At 48.6% G+C, this 27,009-nt stretch overlaps 1 protein-coding gene across 1 annotated transcript in view; it reads right to left on the minus strand.

Moving 5' to 3' along the window:
• Window positions 1–27,009, minus strand: part of Itga9 (integrin subunit alpha 9) — a 299,993-nt gene that overhangs the window by 238,632 nt on the left and 34,352 nt on the right. Inside the window, exons 5-9 of the mRNA XM_050141583.1 lie at window positions 17,655–17,722; window positions 11,956–12,085; window positions 9,427–9,512; window positions 6,483–6,551; window positions 1,854–1,991 (exon numbers count right to left, since the gene is read on the minus strand). Coding sequence (XP_049997540.1) covers window positions 1,854–1,991; window positions 6,483–6,551; window positions 9,427–9,512; window positions 11,956–12,085; window positions 17,655–17,722 — 491 coding nt within the window. The remainder of the gene's footprint in view (window positions 1–1,853; window positions 1,992–6,482; window positions 6,552–9,426; window positions 9,513–11,955; window positions 12,086–17,654; window positions 17,723–27,009) is intronic.

Genomic DNA, 27,009 nt, shown 5'->3' on the forward strand with positions numbered 1-27,009 from the left:
CCATGTAGCCCTGCCAGAACTTTACCCAGTAAGCCACAGCTAGGTGGCAATACACAGATTAATAGAAATGGGTTAAATTAATATGTAAGAGTTAGCCAATATAAGGTAGAGCTAATGGACCAAGCAGTGATTTAATTAATACAGTTTCCGTGGGATTATTTCAGGACTAAGCAGCTGGGACCTAACTAGTGGCTTCCTTACAACAACATACAAATACCAGGACATTAAAATACCTGGCATCTGCATGCTTAAGAATCTTTAAGTCTTCCCTGGTGAGAGGCATTAGGGACCTACACACATATCACAGTCCACCAAGCCAGGGTCTGTCTTTTGTTGTGACTAAATTTCTATTGCTATAAAAGTGCTTGCAGCTTGAAGAAATATATAAAGATCTGATGATTTGATTTATCTCACTGGTGAGACCCCACCCCAAAACACAAAACAGTGTCCCTTAGTGTCTGGGAGTATTGGTGCCTGAACCCCTAGCATACTAAAACTTCAAATGTACAAATTCCTTATATAAATAGTGCAGTATTTGCATAGAACCTATGGATGGCCACCCCTTCCTTAAACCATGTCTAGATTACTTACAATGTCTAATTCAATGCAAATGATATGCAAATATGTTTTACATTCAGGGACCGATGGCAAGGGAAAAGTCTAAACACAGTCAGTAGGACACAATGTATTCAATCTGTGGTTAGTTAAATCCAAACACTCTTGGTCACAGACGGCCAGTTCCGTAATTCTTTCTGGTAGTGTGCTGGGGACAGCCCCAAGTCCTTCTGGGTATATCCGTCTATGTCTGGTCATCTTGTTTAGATCACAAGGCACTTCCCATTTTGTAGAGGAAGAAGTGATCAATTTCAAGCTACTTTCTCATCCTTCACATATATAAGACTTCACAGGGTGTATCTCACTCCTCCACAGTGCGATCCAATCACTAGCCAAGTGGGCTTTGGTTCAGTGGGAGCAAGAATACCCTGGCACGTAGAGCAGCCGTATAGTAGTGAGGTGTGTTAGACCGAGCATGGCAAGTGTGGTCGAACACTTGGAGTCTGCTTTGTCTTGGGTCTCCTGCCTCTACCGATGACTGCGCTGCCTTCTTTCCCAAGGTCCCAGCCACCCAGCCTCCACTAGCTGCAGAGGAGGAAGAGGCGCCTTTGCACGTGTCTCTCTGCTTTATGATTCTGCAGAGCCAGAGACACTCTGCTGACAGCCCTTGGCCAGTTTATCAGCAGTTAGCCAGCACAGATTCCATGCTGGCCTAGGGAAAGGTGCTGCTCACCACTCAACCCACAGGCATCTTCCCGTTGGGAGCTCAGGCCCAATCTAGTTCATATTTCTACTGAATTCCTACTCCTTCCTCAGATTCCTCACAGACATCCTATCCCTGCCTCTCCAGAAAGATGCATATAAACTCTCAGAAGGGTGATGGAGCCTAGAGATGGAGCCAGCTTGCTGAGGGCAAATCCCAACCTCTCTACTTCTGAGATGTGAAATTTGAGGCAAACTGAGTTAACCTTACTGAGCCTTGGTTTATTTCATCTGAAAAATGGAGACGCTTACAACCATGTGTACAGCAGGCTTAAATGACTCAGAGAAAGCAGGAAAAACCATACACGGCACCCAATAGCTATTAAGCTTCTCTCTAGGTCCCACGCTGTATAAAAATTATCCATTAATGGACCATAAAACCTTTCCTTGCATAACTCAGGCCTTCATCTCCTCTAGGTAACATGGCCCAACATGCAATTTTCTTCCAGTGGGATCCAGTGGGTGCTAGCCACTATGGCTGGACAGATGTCCCCCCCCCCCGATCCCAATCTCCCCATTGCCCCATTTGTACTCACATTTCCTTTGCTGAGGTAGACAGTAACCTGCCCTTCATCTCTGACCTCAGAAAACATGGGGGCTCCCACGACCAGGTCAGAGAGGCCGTCCATGTTTAGGTCAACTGCACACAAGGAGGAGCCGAAGTAAGAGCCCATCTGCAAACCGAGTTCAATCACGACAACATGTTCAGAGGCTGTTCTTAAACACCGCGGCCCTTGCTCCATCAGCCCATGTCCCCAACCCCCCAGAAGCTGTGTCAGCTGAGCAAAGAGAGACAGACCCCACGACTGGGGATCTTCTAGTCAATAAGAGGTCAAAGCTCTCCAGCTTACAGGCCCCTTTCCTTGAGCCCTATCAGGGGCAGGTAAAGGGACAGTCCCCGAGAATGAGACATTATGTTTATATATGCACTCCATATACCAGACACTTGACAAGGCAAAGCAAGCAGGAATATGAAGTCTCACAACACAAGCAGGTAGGAAAAGAAAACACGGGGCACATACCCTCTCCAGTCTTACACAGAGTAAGAAGTAGGCATGAGCTGACATGACAGAGGAACATGTAACTCATGTTCTCTCGTGTTTGATAGATGGGGAAAAGGGGCCAGTTTATACTGGATCTTCTTGAATCAGAGTGTAAACAGTAACCTGGTACTTTACTATTCTGTGTGTATGTGATGTGTGTGCGTGCTTGTGTGTGTTGCAGTGTGCATGTTCATGTGTGTGCCTGTTCACGTGAGCGCAGGTACATAGATGTGTGCAAGGACACAGATGTGCAGGTACATACGCACATTTCCACCTCCCCAGTGCCGAGGTTACAAGAGCAAGCCACCACTCTCGGCTTTTTCACACGCACTCTGAGGACACAAGGATCACACCCAGGTCCTCATACTTGTACAGGACGACTCTGTGACTAAGCCCTCTCCCTCACCCCAGCGTCTTGTTATTTTATATCCAGTGCCTCCGACACAAAGACCAAAGATCGGGGCTTTTGCCTGGATGAGTAGAATGAAATAAAAACCAGCAGCTCAAGCGCCCTTGGAGGCTGCATCTGAGCTGGCAGTGTCTGAGCCAAGTGAGCAGTGGGGATTGCAGCAACCCGGAGCCCAGGGGCCCAGCTGCAGTAGCAGCCCCACCCAGCTACGGCTAACATCACCAGGAGAGCTGGCTCCCAGATCACCGGCTTTTCCATTTCCAAGACAACACCTACATCCTGACTTTCAGTACCTATTCCAAACACTGACAACGTGCTCATTTTGTTTAAGACCAATTGCTATGGGATTGGGGGCCCAGGGCTGATATCCCAGCTGTTCTGAAAGCTGAGGTAAGAGTACCCTAAGTTCAAAGCTAGCCTGGCAAACTTAGCAAGACCTTCCCTCTAAAGTAAAAGTAGGGGCCTGAGAGACGGCTCAGAGGTTAAGAGCATACACTGCAGCCTACAGCCATGCTGAGCAGCTCACAACTGCCTCCAACTTCAGTGACATGTGACATCACCGCCTCCATCTCCAGGGACATGTGACATCACTGCCTCCATCTCCAGGGACATGTGACATCACCGCCTCCATCTCCAGGGACATGTGACATCACCGCCTCCATCTCCAGGGACATGTGACATCACCGCCTCCATCTCCAGGGACATGTGACATCACTGCCTCCATCTCCAGGGGCATGTTACATCACAGCTTCCAGTTCTAGGGGCATGTGACATCATTGACTCACATGGATACGGCACTCACAAGCACATATTCACACACATGTACACACAGTTTAAAATTATAAAATAAATTCTTAGGTGAAAGTTGCAAAAGAGCTAAGGATATAGCTCAGCAGTAAGAGAGCTTTGCCTAGCAGATTGAGAGATCCTAGGCTAATATCAGTTCCGTGATAATTAAGTAAATAAGCAGATACTATGTTAGCCCTAAATGTGCAGGCTAGACCTGCACTTAGTGGCTGCAGGTTTGAAGCTTGTAACAAAAAAAAGAGAAGGTGTTATTGTTCTAATAAATGCTTTTAAATGGAAAAGCCTGGAATTTTCTCTTGCTTGTGAGACATGTTGGCAGCTGACCTCATGGAGTTTGAGAGAGGCAGACTGAGCTACAACCTACTTCCTGCAGTTGACACTTGCCCTGGACTTAGAATGTTGCTTCGAAACCCCTGCCAGGCCAGATGAGTCAAGCCAAGAGCTGTTCTCTTGGACTGAGACCCAGGGGGCGATTGGCTTAACCCCAGCAGGCTATCTAGCTTGGTGTCTTCATGGATGTTCAATCAAAAATCCTTCCGTTTTTTTAAAATGCAGACATTTCACCCGCTGAGGTAAGTCAGAGACACGTCCACATGTCAAGGACACACTTTGGACCCAGTGCTCCTTAACTGGCAATCTTTGGCAGCTCAGAGTATGTCTGCATTCACGTCTGAACCACAAACGTAGTGATGACCTTGTGCTGACTGTTGTAAGGTGCCCAACTCAATAGAGAGCAGACACCAGACAATTTGTACTGAAGTGGAGCCAAAGAGAAGCCGAAGTAAGTGGGTGACTTTCTGAGTTGGAACTTCTGTTGTCTATGGAGCCCTGGACGAAAGGGCAAAGCTAGTGGCATCCTTGGGAAGCCCACGGATCATGTCCTCTCCCTAAGATAATGAAGTCAGTATCTTCTAGCAATACGCAGATGTCTACAGAAAGGAAAGGCCTGCGTCAAGGTCAGATGGATGATGGTGAGCACAGCCGTGGCTGGAGATGCTGAGAGGGGACAGTGAAGGTCACAGGAGGAAGGGAGGCTGGGAAGATGGGAGAAAGGAGGGGGAGAATTAGGAAGATGGCTATGGAGTTGGGGTACAGCACCTTGGCCCTGCAGTCTCTGCATGGAAAAACACAACTCACCCTATCACAATGAGGCCATTCAAAGAAACATGTCCTAGAACTCTGAACGTTGACTCCTCAGGCAGCGCAGACAAGGGTTCTCAAAGGCTGCACGATTTTCGCTCCCAGTGCCGACTCTGAACTCATCGTCCACACCTGACTCACTTCAACACAACTGGTCAAGGAAGGCCCTCTGCAAACCGAGGCTTTGGCAGAGAAGAGATCCTACAGGCGGATTGATGCTAGGATGCTCGGGGAAACAGTGGGGGCAGGATCCAGTTCTGCAGGCCCTCTGATAGAATGCTCACGCTTTCTTTCATGTGTGGGCACATTACCGACAACCACAACCATCCATTTATCATACAAGTCTGGGGGCTCTCTCTGTCTTATACACCACAAAGAGTATGGAACTATTTTTTTTCTAATTTTAGAGTTGCTTAGAAAATTTGTTTTGCAAATCTTTCACCGTTACTATCTGATGCTAACGTTTCAGGGTTTGGGAAATGTTAAAATAACGCATGCCAGCACACTTGCGAGGGCTAAAGGCAAAGCCAAGTTTGTGGGTACATTTTTTCATGCAAAGGTTATGATCATTATACACTGAGTGTGCACACTAGGGTTGTTAAAACTGCAACCATAGGGAAAGAAATAACAACTAAGCGTAAGCGGGGCTTTTGGAATTCTGAGCGCGGCTACGGCTCACTGGTGGAACAACATGGAAGGTTTCCAGGCTGGTGCGGAGCAGGAAGAACGCAGAGCCGGGGTGAAGCGGGAACCAGGAAAAGCAGGCCAGGAAGGAACAACCATTGTTTCCCCAGGGAAACTGCGGGCGAAGCCTCCTGGCAGCTCCCTCCCATATTCCACACGTCCTAAGCTTTGTGCCAGAGCCCATGAAGGCCTCCGACAGCCTCGTGAACCCGCAATCCTCCTAGCCACCACGTGTCCCACTGAGCCACGCCCCCACGTGTCCCACTGAGCCACCTAGCTCAGTCACACCTTCCTGCTGATCTAAGCCACAAAAAAAAAAAAAAAACACAGGCAGGAGAGGGAAGCCCAGGAAAAGGATGTGAATGAATCACCGGAACCATTCTACTGCCGAATCTCATGGGTTACAGTGGAAACTTTCAGGGAATAGGGAGGGAGACGGCCTGGGAGGGCGTCATAGAACCCTTTTCCAAGACAGCTTCAGGAATGGCTTTGTGGCCATTTGCTTCTCAAACTTCTAAGAACACTGAGATATAAAACCATTACCCAAAAAGTCAGGTCAGTGTGACAGAGTTGCCAAATAAACAAACAATTACACACACACACACCCCTCATAATGTTTTAAAGAACTTTATAATTTCTGCTGGGCTGCATCCCTGGCTACACACAGCCTATACAGGCTGTGGATTGAATACCTCTGTACATGAGCTAGGTAGAATTTTCTCTGAGTGATAGCAATCCTCCTGGCAATGACAGTCAGGAGTGGGGTCAAGGACATGAACAGAGGGTGCAGCATCAGGCAGATGGATAGGGAAGATTATAGGTACCTGATCTTTCTGGCTTTGATTGTGTGTGTGTGCCTGAGACAGTTACAGGAAGACAAAAGTGAAGGGGGGGAGAGGCAGAGAGATAGCACGCATCATTTGGATGCCAGCACCCAGACCGTGACACCTTCTAAAACAAACCCACAACTTAGCCGTGTACAAACTCATCTGTTACATGCCTGCCCCGGTGCACATGAGCAGGCGGGTTATACACATCCTCGAAGGGAACGGACTCCCACAGGAGCTGCATCAAAAACTCACCTTTTTTCCTGATGCCTGAAAAATCTTTATTAAGGTCCCTGATCTCCGGTCAGCTCTGAATATATAAACCTGCAGGATGAAAACAGAAGAAACAAACCTGGTCAGGATGAAAGCGCTGGCGACAGATACTTAACGCTGTCTGCCTGTTGTCCCTCACAAGTGTGTGTACACGGGTTAACAGTAAGGAAGGTGCAGAGCTGTCGGCAAGTGCCAGTCCTGGGGTGGAAAGGATCTCCACAACTTCTGAACCACATCATGTGTACCATAGGCCCAGAAGGACTCCTCAGTTAGAACTGAGTGATTCAACTCTGGGGCAGGGGATAGACAGGTAGGCTTTCTCTTTAAGTTGACTCCTTCAGTCCTGGGAGTTAGAGCTTTAATGATGTCACAAGCTAAGACAAAGCGGGAAAGGCGAGCACTGGGGAGAACCTCTCCAACATGATTCTTTCCATATAGCAGTTAGAATTCTGGAGTTTGCGTGGATAAACACGGGCTTAGTTCAGGGAAATGAACAATGAAACATTAAATAAATCCCTTTATGGTGGAATTTTTTTCAGAGACCTTAGCACTATGAAGCCATTGATGCCTGAGTTGTTGTTTTTTTAAAAGAGATTTATTCATTTTATTTTATGGATATGAGTGGTTTGCCAACATGTATGTATGTATGTGTGTGCACCATATTGCATGCCTGGTGCCAATAGAGGTCAGGAGAAGGCATTTGACCCCCTAGAACTGGAGTTACAGATAATTGTGAGCCACCATGTAGGTGCTGGGAACCTAACTCTGGTCCTCTGCAAGAGCATCAAGCGCTCTTAACTACTGAACCATCTCTCCAGCCCCTCATCATTATATCTTCAAAATTTATTTCTGTGCTCCCTCTCCACCTTCCCGTGTGTGTGTGTGTGTGTATGTGTGTGTGCATATGTGTGTGTATAAGTGAAAGTGTGTATGTGTGTGAACATGTGTGTATATGTATGTGTGTGTGAATGTATGCCACATGTGTGGTGTGTGGAGAGTCCAGAAGAGGGCATCAGATCTCCTGGAGCTGAGGTGACTGTGAGCTGCATGGTGCAGGTGATGAGAACGAAACTCAGGTCCTCTACTAGGGCAGCAAGCACTCTTAACCACTGAGCCATCTCTCCAATCCCTCTGGTCACATATCATGCAAATATGAGCTCATGAGAACCAGGGTAAAGGGCCCTTTCCTAGGCTAAGGAGCAGCCATGTTGGTAGGAGGGCCAGTGCTAACACACCAGGAGCTGAAAGCACCCAAACCCTAAAGGTCACAATAGAGAAGTCTGGTGGCCCTGCTTCCTCCCCATACGGCGCCATCACCACTGGGGTTTTTCCTTCCACTGAGTAGAGGAATTCACGTGACTCAGAAAGAGCCAGTTCTGGACTGAGTTATCAGAGTTCAACTCTGCAGTCCCCAGCAGCCTCTGCCTCTGAGCCCTGAGGTATTTGGTTTCGTTTCCAAAGGACCTCTCTGCACAGCCTCAGACTCCTGAAACAGTGCCTGCTGCCTGAGATGATCCAGAGAGGTGACCTCATGAGCGCGTCTCAGCCAAGCCATGTCAGCTGACAGCTTCTGAGCTCGCTGACTTCTTGGCTGAAGGATGTGGGGTCCAGAACTCAGGGTTCCACTTCTCTGAACCACAGGAGATATGAGCAGACACCAACACTGGTCAACCCTTGTGACGATGAGCCCAGAATTCACACCACTGTTCAGCTTTGCCCCACACGTTTCCTGGTTCTCAGCTGGAGTCTCTCTTTGGGAGTGTTGGGGGGAGGGACCTTGCGGGAGATCAGTGGGAGCTGGTCTTGAGGTTAATTTTCTGGGGTGTGGATGTTTCCTTTCTGCCGCCATGCCTTCTGTATTGTGATGGAGCCTATGTCCCCGGATGCTAAGCCATAAAAAAACTCTCCTTTCCCTAAAAAGCTTCTTGACAGGGATTGAGTCGCAGCAGTGAGGAGGAATAAATACAACCAGCATAATAAATGTGGATCTCCTGAGCAGGAGGGCCTGAACCACTACCACAGCCACAGCTCCCCTAGAGGCCATGGTTTCCAGAGAGCCTCAGAGGGCCCTGGACTATAGGGTGTCCGCTACCTTTTTGGCAGCTACACTAGAGAAAGCCATATCGACACATTCCCTGGCTAGCCCTGGTCTTGAGAACACAGTGGGGGTTTCTGCTTGCTTTTGTTTTGTTCTGAAACATGGGGGAAACAAGTGAAAATCAGGCATTATAAAATTCTTAAGACCTCACAGATGAGATCTGATTCCATCAGGTCAGAGTCACGTGGGAAGGCGGAGGCACTTAAGTTAGGACAGCACTGGATGTTCTTCCTCTGGAGGGTACCAGGACGTCAAGGACAGTAGTCTTTAAAATCACACCCCAAATCAGTTGCAAACATGCTAAGCTTCCAAGGTGTGAACCCTCCAAATGTGACCAGAAGGAGACAGTCCATGTGGAGGACTCCCCATCATTCCATGGGGAGGATGCCCATCAGTCCGTGGGGAGGATGCCCATCAGTCCGTGGGAAGGATGCCCATCAGTCTATGTGGAGGACGCCCATCAGTCTATGGGGAGGATGCCCATCAGTCCATGGGGAGAATGCCCATCAGTCCATGGGGAGGATTCCCCATTAGTCCGTGGGGAGGACTCTCCATCAGTCTATGGTGAGGACTCCCCATTAGTCCTTGGGGAGGACTCTCCATCAGTCTATGGTGAGGACTCCCCATTAGTCCTTGGGGAGGACTCTCCATCAGTCCATGGAGAGGACTCCCCATTAGTCCATGAGGAGCATTCCCCATCAGTCCTCTACTTACTCATCAGCCTGGTGGGAGAGTGTTCAGGACAAAGCAAACCGGAAAAGCCTCTGCAGGGCAGCATGCCCCCTCCTCTGCCTGGTACTACATCATGCCTTGGGCTTTTCTCCTCACCTTTCCAATGCCTTCATCCTGAGGGGCACCTCCTACCACGTCAGTGATGGACGGATGAGAGAAGTGGCCAGCGGTCACTGCGTAGCCTGAACAGGGCGGATAGAAAGTGAGGACATGCTTGAGGAAGGGAGTGAGATAAGGAAAAAACGCAGCCGAAGGAAACGTTTCCTGGGTAGGTGTTCTGTCCAGACAGGATGCTCTAGTCAGTGTTGGGACATCAGCCCTCTGGATGGCAGCTGTCGATCTCTTCATATGAAATAGCGTGTCTCATAAAAATGAATGCTCACAGGGACACTGTGAGGGCAGTAGCTCCTGACTGTCCCTAGGGAACAGGAGGGTGCTAAACACCCTGTGTGTCTCTGACTTCGGGAAATACGATTCTAATGACACAGTGCACACACGAAAGCACACAACTCCATGAATGAGATTACACATCTTTAGCAGCACAACCCCATCCAAGTAAGGAAACGGACACAGGGCCAGGAGCTCAGCTCAATGCTAGTGCGTGCTTGGTTCAATTCCTCATACTACAAAGTATTTCAATATCCTTTTTTTTTTTCTTTTTGCATATAGACCAGACTTGGTTAGCCAACCATGCTCAAGATTACCAAGCAAGATTCAAAGCCAACCTGCATGAGTCTGGAGTATCCTGTGGTTAGCAACTCTGCCTCATCCTTTTTAAGAGAGGTAACAGATACTGATGTTGGATGGATGCATGGCTGGGCGAGCAGATGGGCAGTCAACGAGTCTGGGTTTGAAAGGAACCCAGAAACAAAGGGAAAAGGTCATATGTGCTGGATTTCAATGTCTCCTGCCTTCCTCGGGCCTGGCTGGCAGGCTGGAATCACCCCTCTGGCAAGTAGAAAATGTGTATGTTGCTGTCTATTATTCAAGCTTTCCCATGACCTTCAAACCCTAATGCTGCAATTATAATGTTGACTCGTGACACATGTCGGCTGCGATTGCTTTAGCACGGCTATCTCGTTTTCCACGTGGTCGACATCTCTCGGCCTGAAGGCTCACATTACCCAAGACTGCCATGAGGGATACTCACCCTCACTACTCCACGCTAATCCCTGCTGCAGATAAAGGCCTCTGGTTTGAACACAGAGAGAAGCCACAGGTCCTGAAGTTCTCGGGATCTTTGTTTAAACCAAGAGCCACCAAGGAGCTATGACTCTCTGTGCCTTCCCTGTCTCAGCATTGGGTCCTTCTTAGTAACTAAATATACAACATCCGGAGAATGTGAGGCAGCCCCCACCTCAGGGAGCTCACATCTTAGCGGGAGCTCACATTCTTAGCGGGAGGTTCGGTACCAGAGGCAGGTGCTTCCTCTGCAGCGCACGCCCTGGGGTTGGGGGCTTGAGCATTCAGACCCCGCATCAGAAACCGTGGTTTACAACTGACTCACTGCCTGTAAGCCATGCGACCTTGGCAAGTAATGTCTTTACACTTCCTCACCTATTAACCGTAGACAGCGGTGATAACGGTCGCCTTATAAGGTTATTTCAGAAACCAGAAGAAATTACACACCGAGTCTGGCCCTGAGCAAATGCTTAGTAAGTGGTGGGTTAAGGAGCTGGATGCAGAAACGCCCGAAAGCACGTGAAGTGCTACTGGGTTTGTGCAAGACGGTCATGGCAGCCACCTCCCCCCAACTCCTTACACCTTGCCAGCAAGGTGTTTCCAGAATTCTCTATTAAAAAGGGGGTCAAGAGTTTCCCTTGGCTTGATTTATATACACCAAGCATGAAAGACATTATTTTGTCATTATTAGCTGTTCTAAATTTAGTTTATTTTTTTAGTCCACTTTAAGGCCCAGACTGAAGCAAAGGCAGCCCATCTCTGTGTATGTTTTGCTTATTTGTTGTTTTTTGTTTTATGAGACGGGGTCTTGCTAGGTTGCCTTAAACTGACCTCCTGCCTCTACCTCCAGAGAGCTAGGATTACAGGCGGGCCACCGTGCCCAGCTTATTCTGTTATTAAATGAGCATGACCTCCTACCAGAACCTTCTCTGCCTCCTCCTCTCTCCTTCCCCCCTTTCCTTCACCCCTCCTTCCTTACTTCCCTCCTTCCTTCCTTCTTTGTTTCCTTCCTCCTATCCCCCTCCCTTCTTCTGAAACACCACCTTGCTATGAAGTCTAGAATAAACTTAATATTAAATGTCTTTGATTTCCAAAACCTCCTCCTGCGTCTGTGGCCTCCAGAGTAGTAAGAACCATGGATGCACGTTGCAGTACCCAGTCCAGGGTCATTTTTGTCTGGTGGCCACTAAGTTAAATTATGCCTATCTTCTTTCTAGACAATTGAAAAAGAAGAGGAATCCCCAGCGCCTCTGAGGTGAGCCCAGCATTATGTCGCTCAATATCATGGAAGTTCTGATTCTTCCTGTTTGTACCTGTGACCAGGAAGCAGACACACCATTCAAAATTATGCTTTTTCCTGTTAATAAAGCAACAATCCACGGACTTGTGGTGATGATGGCCACTGAGCCCGCCTTGTCCCCTACAGACCCCCCAGCGACTCACCCAGGTAGGTATACCGCCTGCTCATAATCACGTCATCATTCAGTTTATAGTACGTGTTGTCCGTGAGATTCAGCACCTTGACTGTCCCAGCCCAATAAAATGAGCCCGGGGCACCCATGATCACCAGCTCCTAAGGGAAGAAATCCAAAAGGAGACAGAGATTAGGAGATACATTGACAACCACAGTCACGGTAAAATATTTGAGAACTGAGTTTACAATGCTGCTTTACGGCAACACACACAGTACCAGGTCCTGGGCAATCTGGAGTCTACCACGTAGCTAGGACTTTCAGGACTAAAGAAGAGCTTCCTAAGCGAGGGGACAGAGTGAGTGACAGACCAAGTCCCTGTGTTGGGCACCAATGAGGCTGCATAGACCCCTCCCACACACACCACCTTCACGCTAAGATAAAACATTGAATGGTGAACAATCATGTTCCTAAATCACGTGATTCCAAGAACCAGTGCTCAAGAGAACACGGCGGCATCAAGCCTGGCGTTGTGGTGAACTCCTGTAATCCCAGCAGCTGGGAAATAGAGGCTGGAGGCTCAGGACTTCAGGTCGGCCTTGACTACACAGAGAGTTCAAAGGTACCCTAGGCTGCACAATAAAAACATTGGCCAGTTACCTGGTTCTGTTGGTAAAGGGGGTTCTGCAAAAGCCAGACCAACCAAGTTCCAGTCCCAAAAACAAGGGTGGAAAGACAACTGATTGTCCTCTGACCACCACGCATGTACGATGGCAGGCACACCTGCTCACGCTTGTGCGCGAGTGTACACACACACTCACATACGTGCACGCGTGTGTCCACATACATACAAAATGACAAATAAATACAATTTTAAAGATGGAAAGAAGGTCCCTAGCGGAGGGAGAGCACAAAATAGGGGAGGTATGGATGGAGAAATAAAAAACAGAAAAAAATCTAAATCTTTTGTAAGTTAATTTAAAAAAAAATACAACATGCACACACATGGTGCACATACACAAGCAAACATTCAAGTAAGTCTTTAAAAAGAAAATAACTATATAAGGTAAAACAAAAACTTTAGGCACTGAGAGACAGTCTTGGGGTACCCTTGAACTTTAACTGAGATTATAAAAGTTTTGAATGACAAATCCGTATGAATAAACGGACACAGAACAAGCGGCTGGGGCTCTCTGGTCCCTTCCTCTCTCGGGCGGTAGGGCTGGGCAGGAAGCCTTCTTCCCTCCATCTCATCCTTCCTTCCTCTAGGACAGATCCCTTCCACAGTCGCCAGGAGGGTGACACAATGCACACTCACTGTCCTCACACCAGTGCAATGCACACTCACCGTCCCATCCACTCGCTCACCTCACACTGGTGTGAGAACAGCACTATTTCTCACAGGGTGTCTGAAGGACAAACCATGACTTCCTTAGAAGAGAGAGACTCTTTTCCTGGCCTCGAGCTTGAAAAGGGATTTGTAGTCGATGCCCAAACACAATTGGCACTGGAGAGCGTGTGTGACACAGTGTAGCAGTCTCCTCATTGTTCTAAGCCATGCCCCTCCCGCCCCCCCCCCCCCCCCCCCCCCCCGTGAGGGATCCCCTGTTTGCTTGTGATGTGGATTCCTGAAGAAAGACTATGCAGTTACTATCTCCTGCTCCCTCCCAAGTGTCACAAAGTATACAACACAGTCATCTCTTCCTTAAAAACCTTAAAAGCTGGCTGGAAGCCTAGCTGGTTTGTAAAGTGCTTGTCACACAGGAATGAGGGACCTGGGTTCAATCCCAACACCCACAGGAAAATCCAGGCATGGTGGCATGCGCCTAGAATGTTAGCGTGGGGAGGAGGAGACAGGCAGCTCGCTGGGGTTCACTGGTCAGCCAGGCTAGTCAGCAAACTCCAGGTTCACTGAGAGATGACTCAAAGAAATAAGGCGAATGGCCACTGAGGAACAGCACATGAAGCTGACCTTTGGCATCTATGGATGCATGCACACACGTGTGTATATATATGCACATGGGTTGTGTACATACATACATACACACACACACTAATAACAATAAAATTTAAAGTATAAAGACAAAGCTCCTACTTTTCCTCCCCTCTTCTCTTAGCCATCACACACTCCCCCTCATCTCAGTCCACACGGGCAGACTCAGCCAAACCTACGCCCCTCCTGGCCGAATTCAAGGGAGACACTGCCTTCCTGCAAGCCTGCTTTTTTGGCCTCTTCTAGTCCCTGTCAGTGGTGTCTGAGTCCTTTTTGGTGCTATTCACAAATGTCAGAAAAATATGATCAACCTAAGCTCTTTGTTATGAAGGAACAGCCAGTGCCCATGTCACACACAAATACACACAAGTAAAACACACAGTTGACTAAATCTGCTCCCTCAATAAACAGCATGGGCCTTTCCCCAAGATGTCCCTCAGGTACACGGTCATCTAGTTGTGCCTGTCTGGATGTGCCTGGAAAAAGCTGTCTGTTTTTGTATGCCTGCCACTGGGTAGTACAGCATCTACCATTAAATCTGAGGGTAGGAATGTCACCTGACATCTCCATAGTGTGCTGGCCCTTCCTTGTCTCTGCTAAAAGCTTGGAGGATGTCACCACTGATAGTCTAGTCTACAAGACCGGCTAATGTCCTCAAGGACACAGGGCATCCATAACTCGGAGACGACTGATGACCTCAGGGACACTGACCCATCCGTCAAGCAGACATCTCGGGTGGGAACGGTCAGGCCCAGCACGGCCACGTCCAGCAAGCTACAGCTCACGGCAGTGGCAGAGTGTGGAGGTCAACAGGAGGGCAGAGGAGGGGAACGGAGCCTGCCGGATCCTTTCAACTACACTTCCTGTTCAGTTGCAGACAGCTACAGTTCCCAAACTGAGGGAGACGGAGAGTTCAAAGACCTACTGTTTATAAGGGCCCAAAGCCTGGGAACCACAGCTGAGGCTGAGGCACAGGCAAGCCAGGAGACAGCGGCTGGAGTTGGAAAACTAGGCGGCAGAAAGAAGGGCCTTCCCACCAGAGCCGTCCACCCTCTCCTGTGCTCTGGACACTCTGTTCCTTCTTATCTGCAGAGCCGAGGAGGCAAATGGCAAGGCACCGAGAATATCTCGGGCTCGGAGACCCCATTAACCCCTCCTTCTGGTCACCCTTAGCTTGTACTGCTGCCTGGGCCCAGTGCCTACATGGCCCTGCCCTCCATACCCTTGGCAATGCCCAGTTCTAATGTCCCCTCCTCTCCAACTTACAAGCTGATAGGGCCAAAAAGATACACCTGCCCCTCTCCCCACCCCAGAATCCTTGTCCCTCAGTTCCCAATCGAAAACTTAATGAATTCTAATTTCTGCCATGAATTGACCCTCTCTTCTATCCTCATGGGGAAACATCTCCACAGCACACCACCCCACGCTGAATCACTCAAGCCTAACTCTGCCTGTGGACAGCCTATACCTACGAATATTCTAGAAGCAGCCCTCCGAGTAGCCCAATACCTCATCCTTAAGGCTGAAAACAGAATATACCAAATTCACTTGTCAGATGCCTTTGGACATACTGTGTGTGACAAACACTAGTGCACACGGCTTGTTTGATGATCAGATGGACATCCTTCTGACATCCCAACAGACTTGGTCTCCATGCTTAAGAGCTGTGCAAATGTCATGAATAAAATCGCAAAAGTAAATTTTACATTTTAAATGCAATATTTTGTGTTGGGCCTAATCCATGGAGATCCTGGGCCACACAGTTTGAACGACATTGCTATAGAGTCAGGGAAGGGTGCTGGTGTGAACCGGAGAGGTGAGCTGAAGGCAGAGTCGGAAGCAAAGCTCCTGGAGTTTACTAGTTTGAGATTGCAGCTCAGGAAACCATGTATCTTTTCTTTGTTGCCTCTGGACCAGCTACTATATTACAAACTGCTTTCTCTTTGACTTTAGGAAGCATCTCTGCTAACAGGGCAATTCCACTCCTGACTCTTTAGAAAGAAAGCCTTGGGACCAGAGAATGCTCTCTCTTGCCCCCTCAATGTCATGCATGCTTCTCTAGGAGGGATAGGCACAGGGTCCTGAGAGTCAGGTCCTGGGCAGTGTGGAATCAGGGCCTCTGTCTCCAAGTAATAGGAGGCCATGGGGTCAGAATGTCAGGGTTCACTTTGCAAACTCCCTCGGGCTACTGGCCAGAGAACATATGGTACCACTCAAGAGAGGACCTGGGCTGGAGTGGGGAAAAAAAAAAAAACTCCACAAGATTGCAGCTACATGCCACTGTGAATTCACTAAGAACTGATCTGTAGGATTTAAAATGGCTAGGCGGGAGAATGTATATTATGTATATTTGACCATGAGTGTTTAAAAAACGGAAGAAGGGGCTAGAATGGTGACTCAGCAGTTAAGAGTGCTTGCAGTTCTCCATCAGAACCCAGGACCCAGGTCAGACAGTTCACAACCACGACTCCAGCCCCAGGGAATCCAACACCCTCTTCCAGCCTCTATGGACACTGCACTCACACACACATACACACATGCACATACACTCATACATATACACATAATTTATAAAATGTTATTTTTTCAAAAAATTAAGGATCATGGGAGACAATCTGGGGTCAGTGAGTCAGCAAGTGGGGCTGGTGGCTCTTCTAGGAGTGTCGTGGCCGTCACCAGGGATGATGACATGAAAGACCAGTCACCTGGGATGTGTTCTAGGGGTTAAACAGGATTTGGATGAGCTGGCAGTGCAAAGGGACTGACTTTTGGTCTTTGGCATGGATGGTACTGCTACTTGCAAAACCAAGAGTGAAATGGCATGTGGATGGCCTGTGGATGGCCTGTGGCTGGCATGTGGATGGCCTGTGGATGGCCTGTGGCTGGCATGTGGATGACCTGTGGATGGCATGTGGATGGCCTGTGGATGGCCTGTGGCTGGCCTGTGGATGGCCTGTGGATGGCATGTGGATGGCATGTGGATGGCCTGGAGCTGGCCTATAGATGCCCTATGGTTGGCATGTAACTGGTCTGTGGCTGCCTGCCACAAAGATGTAGAACCCTAGAGAAGATGAGCATTAAATGAGAAAAGTTCCCTGGGGACTGCAGTGGCTCACTGTGTAAAGACACGTGGCCCAAAGTCTGACTACCCGAGCTTGATCCTGGAACACGCATGTGGAAGAAGAGAACACTCTCCTGTCATTCTCCGACCACCACACACAAGTCGTGGGATACTTTCCTATACACATATGCATACACACACAAGATAAAGAGATGCATTTTTCATAGAGTAAGCAATAGCTGAAAATGTCCTGGCAGTAAAAAAATCCTTCTGTTCCTTTCAATGGGCTCACTCCAGGGCCTAAGTTATCACAGTTCAAGGGACGGAAAGCCTGGTGTGTGTAAAACTGAGTCTCTCCGCTAAGAAGTGATGTGGTCCCCAGGTGACAGACATATCTTTAAACCGCTGTCAGCTCCTCCCACAGAGCTCAGACCATGACAGCTCTGTAGAACTCTCCCCACGAGCCAGCCCAGGTCCTCATACCCAAGCAGTCCCAGCCCATCAGGTGACCTTCATCAGGTTTAAAGTCCCCTGGTAGAAACACCAGAATCTACTTACTCGGGCTCAACTGCCCAGGACACCAGAAATCCCATCTCCGTGGCCCCCCAACCACAAAATGGGAAGGACCAAACACCCAGAATGGAAAAGAAATAAATGCCATGTGGCTGACACCCACCTCAGTGAAGAAGCCTGACATCCCGGCCTGGCAGGAGCCATGTTCCTCCCCATACTTCTTCTTATACTCTGGAGGAAGGGGGAGAAAAGCAGACCACAGCCATGTGAGTGTGTGCCAGCATGTGCAGAACTGACCACTTCCCCCATGCCTCTGTGGGCTGGGCCCAGAGATGCCATCCAGGCTGAGGCATAGGAAGAAAGTTCAGGCTCTGAAGCCATCGGAGAGCCAGGCTGCCACGTGCCTTCGAGGATCACCTCCATCCATGGGGAGGAAGAGGAGAGACAGCCACAGCCGTTAGCCAGGAGGCTGGCGGCGGTTACTCCATTGACTTCAAAGAGGGCTAAGGTCCCTAGAGGGCCAGGGAGCTAAAAACAGGATTAAGACACGGAACACTGTGGACAGTCCCATGTGGAGTCCCCTGGAAGGAGGTCAAACCTCCCAGAGAGACGCTCGGTATAGCCCCTGACAATCTGCTTTCTGCTGGGCAGCCGGAAGGAAGCAAGTCCCCCACCTGTGAGCTGAGGAAGAGGGGACTGGCCCCAGCATGTGATGTGATCACACTCTCGAGGTGTGTGTGTGTGGCTAGTGTGTGCGAACACCTCATCTGCCTCGTGTGCAGGAAGCACATAGAGATCCTGGGGCCAAAAGTGAACCAGGACTGGGGAGTTAGCTGAACTGATTAAGATGCTGGCTGTGTAAGCATGACCTATGTTCAGTCCCCAGAACCCATGTTTTCAAAAATGTAGAGCAAATGCACACGTGCAATCCCAGCGCTGGGGAGGTGGACTTGGGAGGACCTGACCCTTGATGCCTGCTAGCAGATGGTATACGAGGTTGACCTGCCTTCCATGTACAGGAGTGCACAAATGTGCACGCACTAACACATATAAACACGCTTGAATATGCACCCACAGGCACACCGTGCACCACTTGCACACCGTGCACCACATGCACACTCAGCATAGGGGACATTTTTGCTGCTGTTCTCCTGTTAAGCCACGCGGGAAGAGAGGGAGGCCACCTGAGGGCTGTTTAGCCAGCTTCAGGCTTCGCCTCTCTTCTTTCCCATGATTCTCTTGTCCCTAGACACATATCTCTCCGTGCATGAGCCGGCAAGAATCACCCAGGGTCACACAGCCACCTCACACGCAGACTTCTGCTGCTGCGGTCTCAGGGAGGTTTTACAAAGTGAGTGATTTTGCAAGATCAAGAGGTCACCTGACTTTCTGAAGTCATCTCAGGAGCAGAGAGGAGGAAGTGGAGACCTGAGAGGGCCCTCAAGTGGCTCCAGTGCTGTGGCAATAATGCTCCTGGAGACTATCAGGCTGGGGCTGCCCAGCTAATAGCCTAGTGACCCCCTACCCTGTCCCCAAGGCTCTGCGTGATTCTCTAGTACCATTAAAGGCAATGGAGGTTTTTGAAAGACACTAAATAAATACAAAGGAACAATGAAGTTATGATTGCTACAGATGGTGCTTCCTGAAGCTCCGAGAGTGTGCCACAGGAGGAGGGGAGCAAGGCCCCAGGGAAATAGAGGGAGAAATTAAGTTTCCAACAAAACATCACAGAGTCTGCAACATTTTCCAGGAAGTGGTCATTAATCCGGGCTAAATTACAATGCAACATTAATTGAGTTACTCCTCCCTCCTGTGAGGCTACAGTTCCTCCCGCCTTGCCACTGTGAGGAAGACTCCTCAGCTGTCAAAAACGGCCCAAAATCTCACAGTGGAGGCTGAGCGGAAGATAAGGGCAAAGAAATAAATCCCATGTCGATTGCGGGATACAGAAATGATGCTAAGTGAAAATATATCTTGCCTCAAATAGCACAGCATTGGACTGGAGGGAGAGATGGCTCAGCAGTTAAGAGTATTTGCTGCTCTTCCAGAGGACCTGGGTTCAATTCCCAGGAACCATGTTAGGCAGCTCACAACTGTCTGAAACTACAGCTCCTGGGGATTGTACATCCTCCTCTGGTACCTGCACACACACGTGCGCGCACATACCACACACACACATCTTTTTAAAAAATAGGACAATAACAAAAAACGATCAAAATGCCCAACTTAAGCAGTTACTTATAAAACCTACAATGTCTGATAAGTGGTTTTCACCATCAAAGCTGAACAAGCCACTGTAATTCTTGCATGAGAGCATGCGTGTGTTCCTGTGTAAATGCGGTTTCCACACAGGTGCATGGTAAGAACGCGGAGGCCTGAGGCCCCACCCACCCTGGCTGGTTGAGCCACGGCCCTCATTGAACCCCGGGATGACCAATTAGACTAGGAGTCTCAGAGACTCGGAGTCCCCACCTCCCCAATGCTGAGGTGACAAGCCCAGACAATCACGATCCGCTTTTTATGGGCATGCTCCCGGGCCAGGCACTTCACAGACTGAGCACCTCCCTGCGGCTGCAACTGTAGACCGCGGAACAACCAAGGAAACTCGGACTTTAAGAGTCCAGAGAGACCATCTCGCCTGACACGGTTCAGCCTTATAAACCCGCACAACAGCCATGGCGTGCAAATGTTACACCTTTTAAAGAGCTCCGAGTCTTTATGGCTGGGACTCTAAAGACAGTGCACAAAGAAACATCGCCATGCCTCCCTCAGCCTCCAAACTGTGAGGGTGGGAGCTGAGGTTTCGGAGTCGGCCCCATCCTGGCCCAGGCTAATGTCCTACAGGGAAGAGGCACCCCAGCCTCAGGTAGCAGGAGGTACCTACTGGGAGGCCAGCCGCCATTTCTCCGAGCTGACACTGCCCTACTCCACAGCTGAGGGCCTGGGACACACCAGCAATGGCTTAGACATTTCTAAAGTCCCACAGCCACAGATGGGACAACCACTCCCAAAAACTACAGTAATGGGGAGTCGTGGAGACTGCACTCATGGCCTATGAGCAAAGCAAAACCTACGAGGCAGGGTGTGAGCAGCTGCACCGCAGAACCCCTGAGCACCCAGCTGTCTCGGGGCTCAGCAGCATCAAGCCATGGGTGCCTGAACGCCCACTAAAGCCCAGACATCCCACTCCTTTTCAGTAAAACAAAACAAGGCACAACATCGTGGGGGCTAAGGACATAGTTCAGTTGGCAGAGTGATTGCGATGCGTGCTAAAGCCCTGGGTCCCATCATGAACTGAGCACAGTGGTTCATATGATCTCAGCACAGAATGTCTATGATCTTAGCACTCTGATGGTAGAAGCAGGAGGATCAGAAGTTCAAGGTCATTCTGGGGAAGGAGACTCTGTTTCTACCCTAAACAAATTCAGAACCAACATCTACAGACACTAAGGGTCTAGTTTACAGAGGGCTATGCTAATCTAGTCAAATACTTAAAATCTTCATTCAAATAAAAACCTAAATACCTGATTCTGCTTATCTAGTCTTGAGTAGGAGAAATACCTTGTGCACAAAGCTGTGGAAGTGGGCTGGGTAGAGCCAAGGCCATGAGGCTGACCGAAGCAGAGCAAGCCCAGGAAGCCTGAGTCACGGTGCGGCCTTCATTGGGCAGTTCAGGGAGCACGCCCCATAGAGGGATCCGAGGGATCCAGGAGGAGCTGGGGTGACCTTCAGTCTCCCCGATTCCCAGGAAGACCCTTTTGTATACAAACACAAAGGCAGTTGGACCCAGCATCTAGCTGGTCCTGGGCTTAGTCTCCAGCAGTTCCCACAGTCGTGGCCACATAGAACTTTCTCAGCTACAGAACAAAAACATGTAACCACCTCAAAGACAGAAGGGAAGCAGGCTCCGTGGCAGTAGCTTGCCTTCTTTGTAATCGGCCCAGTTGTTTGACCCAGTGAAACTGAAGCCACTAAGCAAATACGGGGCCTAGCAAAGGGACCTGGAAGCAGGGCGGAGACCTCGCTGCTGCAGCAGGGTTGAGATGCTTGGCTAGTGCCACACACTTTCATTCCTCAAGTCCTGGGCTCGACCCTCCAAGGTGGTAGCGTTTTCCCTTGGTTCAGGGGCCGGTTTCACAAACCCTGCCTAAACAGAAGGTCATTCCAAGTTGAGGAGAAACACAGGCTTCAAATACCTGCAGTCGACCTGAAGCTAGTCAGCTGTGGTGGACGTTAGAAGCCAGTGGAACTGGATGCTAGGGTAAGCACTTAGAGCCACAGAGGACAATGGTGTGCCCACACTCCTCACAGGATCTCACTTCTATTACACAGAATGTAATTTTTCCAAAGCCAATTATGTCGTCTCCTTTTTTTTGTCTGTGTTAATTACACATCATTTGAGGCTTCATAAAGACAATTGCTTTGGGGTACTGTGTACTTTGACATATTCACTTCCTCCCATTTCCGCATGTCAGTCTCTTCTCCCTTTCCCCCAACTAAGCTCCTTCCTTCCTTCAGTCTGTCCTATGCTTCCAGATAATACATAGTCATGCATATAACCATGTGTGAGCGTGTGTGCACGTGTGCACGGGTATGTCATGAAGAAATGATAAATGGCTTAGTAACTGAACATTAAACAGTGATTTAGGAATTAGTGCTTATAGGTATACAGGTGTGTCTACGGAGAATTCTAGAACCTAGTGTGAAGCTGTGATGCAAACACTGGCCTAAAACAGCCTGAGCAGGAGGGGTTATTTCACCTTACAGCTGATAGTCCCTCATTGAGGGAGGCTGAGCGGGGACAAGGCAGGAGTTGATGCGTGGTCATGCAAGACAGCTGCTCACTGGCCTGCTTCCCCGGCTTGCTCAGGGTCTTTCTTCTAGAGCAAGGACACCTGCCTAGGGGTGGCACTGCTCACCATGGGCTGGACCCTCCCACATCCCTCAGCAACCAAGACAATGCCCAGACGTGTCTGCAGGATGACCTGATAGATGCCATACCTCAACTGAGATTCTTTCTTCCTAGCTATGTCTAGGTTTGTGCTAATTTGACAAAAATTAACTATGGCAACCTACAAATAAGATAGAAAGCATGCTGTTCATCTTTATAAGTCTGGCTTATTTCACTCAATATGATGATCTCGGGCTCCATCCATTTTCTGTAAAATCAAAGAATTTCACTTTGTAATGGCCCAACTAATATATATGTATTGCAATATACATGTGTGTGTATATATATGTTGTAAGCATACACATTTATGTATTCCTTTGATGGGCATCTAGTCTGTCTTACATCTTGGCTCTTTGGATAGTGCCTCAGTGAAGAGGAATATGCAGATGTTCCTGTGGACTGCTGACTTAGAGACCCTCATGTAGATAGCTGGGAACAGGACAGCCTACTCATACAGTAGCTCTATTTTAGCTTTTGGCAAAGCTAGCGTGTAGGTGTACACGTGTGTGCAGATGCCCCTGCCCGTGTATTCACGTGTGGAAGCCAAAGGTTTACATGATGTGTCTTCCTTGATCGTGTTCCCCCTTTCTGACAGGATCTCTCAATGAGCTCAGAGCTCACTGAGGTGGTTAGCATGACTGCCGAGTGAACCCCAGACTACCAGCTGACTATCTCTGTCCCCCATACCAGCGCTGGGGTTACACACACGCACCCCACACCTGTCTTTGTGTGGGCACTGGGGATCTGAAGTCAGCTCATGCTTGCACAGTAAACACACGAACCACGGGGCCATGTCCTGCTCAGAATTAGTCTTCTTAATTCACCGATTTCAAAATCTTTTTCCTCTTGTTCTTAACTCAGCCAGGAAACAAAGAGTCGGGGTCAAGGAAAACGGCTTCCCAGGCTTAAATCATTTCCAAACATCGCCAAGGAGTGATAAATTTCTCAGTAACTGAAAATAAGACAGGAATTTAGGAGTCCGTGTTATCAGGCCTTTAGTAATAAAATGAGCATTTACCTCCCCCAAAAGGAAGGAAAGATAAACTAGCTTCCACTATGACAGACTTCCATCTAAATGGGAAATTCGGGGTAATGCTATAAATAGTGAGGTTAGAGAGGAAGAGGGGAGACTTATCTAAACAGTTCCTGAAGCGACTCTGGCAATTCCTGAAAGCTGACTGCTTGGAGAACTTAAGGAAGAAGGGGATTTGAAGAGGAGAAAAGAGCTATTGAGAACATTTGATAGTTTTGACCTTTTGCATTCATACAGATCAGGGCGCCATTGTTTATAGCCAGCGGTTTACCTAAAGCCTCACAGCTCAGTAGCTTTAGTCAGCAGGGGGTGGCTGCTGGCCTCCAGCCTCCGTCTGCCACCTTTAAGGCTTGTTCTGCCAAAGGAAGGTTTAAATGGGGTAGATGGCTACAGTGGAATATTATTCTGCCTTGAAGTGGAGAGAAATGTTGATACATTCTACGACATATAATATACCTGGAGGTTACTGGACTAAATGATGCTAGCAAGTGGATTCTGCTTGTGGGAGGGAGCCAGAGTAAGCAAACTCATGGGAGAGAAGGAAGGCTGGTGGTTGCCAGGGCTGAGGAAGAAAGGGATGGGGAATTAGTGCTGACTCGGGCGTTTCAGATGGGAACCACGAAAGCATTCCGGCGAGAGGCAGTGGGGACGGTTTGCCCAGTGCGAGTGGCATTGAGGCACACTTCAAACATGGCTACCATGTTCATTATTATATATATTTTTGACAATAAAAATTACAAGGAAAGGAACTGGAGAGATGGCTTAGCTGTTAATAGCATGATCTGACTGCTCTTGCCGAGAACTGCAGTCAGATTTCCAATTTTAGGGGATCCAACGCTCCCCTTCTGGCCACCACAAGCACATGCCTACCTGCTGACACACAGGCACACAATTAAAAATCAATTTTTTAAATTATAAAATAAAACAGAATTTTAACACATTAATAGTTGCTTCCACCCAGGGTCTAGTGAGCAATATTCTGCCTCCTCCCACTCGCTGGGCATGAGACAGTCACGTTTCAGGGAGAGCTCCCGCTGAGAACTGAACAGAAGTCAATGTTGCGGCTGAAGCAAACATACTTATGAAATAACCAATGGTGAACAGCTGCGCTATCAAAATTAAATGTAAATAAGGCTATCTGCACTCAGTAATGGTGGGGCTTGCCTCCGGAGTACCTCTAAGATAAAAAAAAAAACAAAGCGCAATCCTGAAAGTTTGTAGTATGATGTCCTGAAGAGTCATCAGCTTTGTCACATAAAAATTAGAGACCTTTCCCTGTGATGGTTCAAGGCCCCCACAGGCCACAAAGAAACCAGCATGCCAACGGAAAAGGGCCACATGGCGAAACCTACACTGCACAGAAAGGCCGACGGCTCTCTGTGCTCAGTACATCCTTAATTGAGCCTTCACCCACTTCCCTTGAACCTCAGTTTTCTCATGTCTACAACTTGGCTATGAACCCTGACCCCAGGCAGACAGGGTGACACACGCCTGTAGCTGTAGCACCCAGCAGGCAAAGCCAGGAGCCTCGCTACACAGTGGGTCCCGGGGCAATCAGGGCTTACGTGGCAAGACTCTGGCTCATAAAACTACAAGAAAAACGCTGATCCCAAAGTAATGTGATCTTAAGTATGATCACAAATTCAAGTGCCTGCCCCAACTCCCAGCACCTGAGAGGTGCTTAATAACTGTCAGGTGACTTCCAGTCTGGGGATTTCCAGAGAACATTCCTCAAGACACTCAGCCACACAGACAGGCACCTTTAGGACAGACTGAAGAACGTGGACATCTGTAATGTTAGAGATGTAATTTAGACAGTAAACCTGCATGGTGAGTGGAAACTTATTTGACATTTAGAATCCAATTTTACCCCAAAAAGTCTTGACTCCAAAAAGAAACTTAGAATCCTTGAATTCCAGGGCCACTTTCAGAGACCTCTGACCTCCTTTCAGCCTGACTGTCCTGTGACTGTCCTGTGGAGCTACTCTCCATTTCTCGTGTCCCGTGTCTCATGTGTGTGTGCACACGTGTGTGTGTACATGTGTATGTATCTGTGTGTTTCTGTGTGCATGTATGTGTCTGTGTGTGTGCCTGTGTGTGTCTATGTCTGTCTGTGTGTCTGTGTGTACATGTCTACGTTTGTGCTTGTGTGTGTGTTGTCTGTGTCGGTCTGCATGTGTGCCTGTGTGTGTCTGTGTGTGTACGTGTCTATCTGTGTGTTTGTGTCCATCTGTCTTTGTGTGTGTCTGTGTCTGCACCTGTATATGTGTGTCTGTCTGCCTGTGTCTGTCTATGTGTGTGTCTGTGTCCGTCTTTGTCTATGTGTGTATGTGCCTCTGTGTGTGCGTGTGTCTGCATCTGTCTGTGTCTGTCTGCATGTATGCCTCTGTGTGTGTCTGTGTGTCTCTGAGTGTGTGTGCATGTCCATATGTGTGTGCACTCATGTATGTGGAGGCGAGATGTTAGCATCAGGGGTCTTCCTCAGTCACCCTTCCCCTCCTTCAGGACAGAACTCTCACTGAGCTTGTTGCTCTCCAGACCAGGCTGGCGGGCCAGTGAGCACCAGGGATCTTCAGAGCTGGAATACAGATGTGCATTTTGAAACCGGCTTTGTTTTTTCAAACATAGATTCTAGGGGATTGAGTGGGGTTCTCATGCCTCTGCAGCAAGCGTTTTACCAACAGAGCCATCTGTCCAGCCCCAGGACCCTCCTCTTAACTGGACAAGATTCAGAACAGCAGCCTCTTGTTTAATTCACTATATTTATTTGAGATGATGTTCGTAAATGCTCTTTGGAAAGCAGAAAGCCCCGTGCAAAACTGGGGCTCATTATTTAATAAAAATGGATGGGGCTTCTTCTTGAATTTTTAAAAGGATGGGCTTAGCCCTCTACAATCCTTCCTAAAACAAAAGAAAACCCCACCCAAAGCTCAACCACTTTTGATTTGTAAATGGATCATGATTGATTTTTTTCCCCTCTTGGGTCCTGGTCTTCAGCATTAAGAGGAGAAAAACAATTGTCTTCACGACTGAATGCCTTGGTCTGGTTCCTTCACTGGGCATGACCACTGCCTTAAGAAACACGCATGAGGAATAAAAGGCCAGCTGCTCTGAGAAGTCTTTAAAAATCAATATTAAAGCACAATACAGTGTGATCAATTCAGACCCCTTCAAATACAAACTGAAGAACATTTGTACACCGCATCAGGCTTTCCAGCAGCTAGGGCAGAGGACTAACCCAACAGACCGCACAAGGAAGATCTTCCGAGGTAGTTCAGAAGTATAATCAAGGCACGGTGGCACATGCCTGTAATGCCAGCACCTGGGAGGCTGGAGCCGGAGGACAGAGAATCTCAGACCAGCTCCAGCTTCACAGTGAGGCCTGACTTCACAGATCACTCTAACAGGACTCGGCTCTCCGCCCTTAGTTGTCAGTTCACTAAAGGAGTGCCCACTGATCACCCTCTGAGAATATTATGTGCCTGGAAAGCTAATCAGAAAATTCTCATCACCTCAGACCCCTATTAGGAGGTA

Source organism: Alexandromys fortis, unplaced genomic scaffold, assembly GCF_014885135.2.
Source record: "Alexandromys fortis isolate MF-2015 unplaced genomic scaffold, M_Fortis_MF-2015_v1.1 scaffold_44, whole genome shotgun sequence".
Lineage (NCBI taxonomy): Eukaryota > Metazoa > Chordata > Mammalia > Rodentia > Cricetidae > Alexandromys > Alexandromys fortis.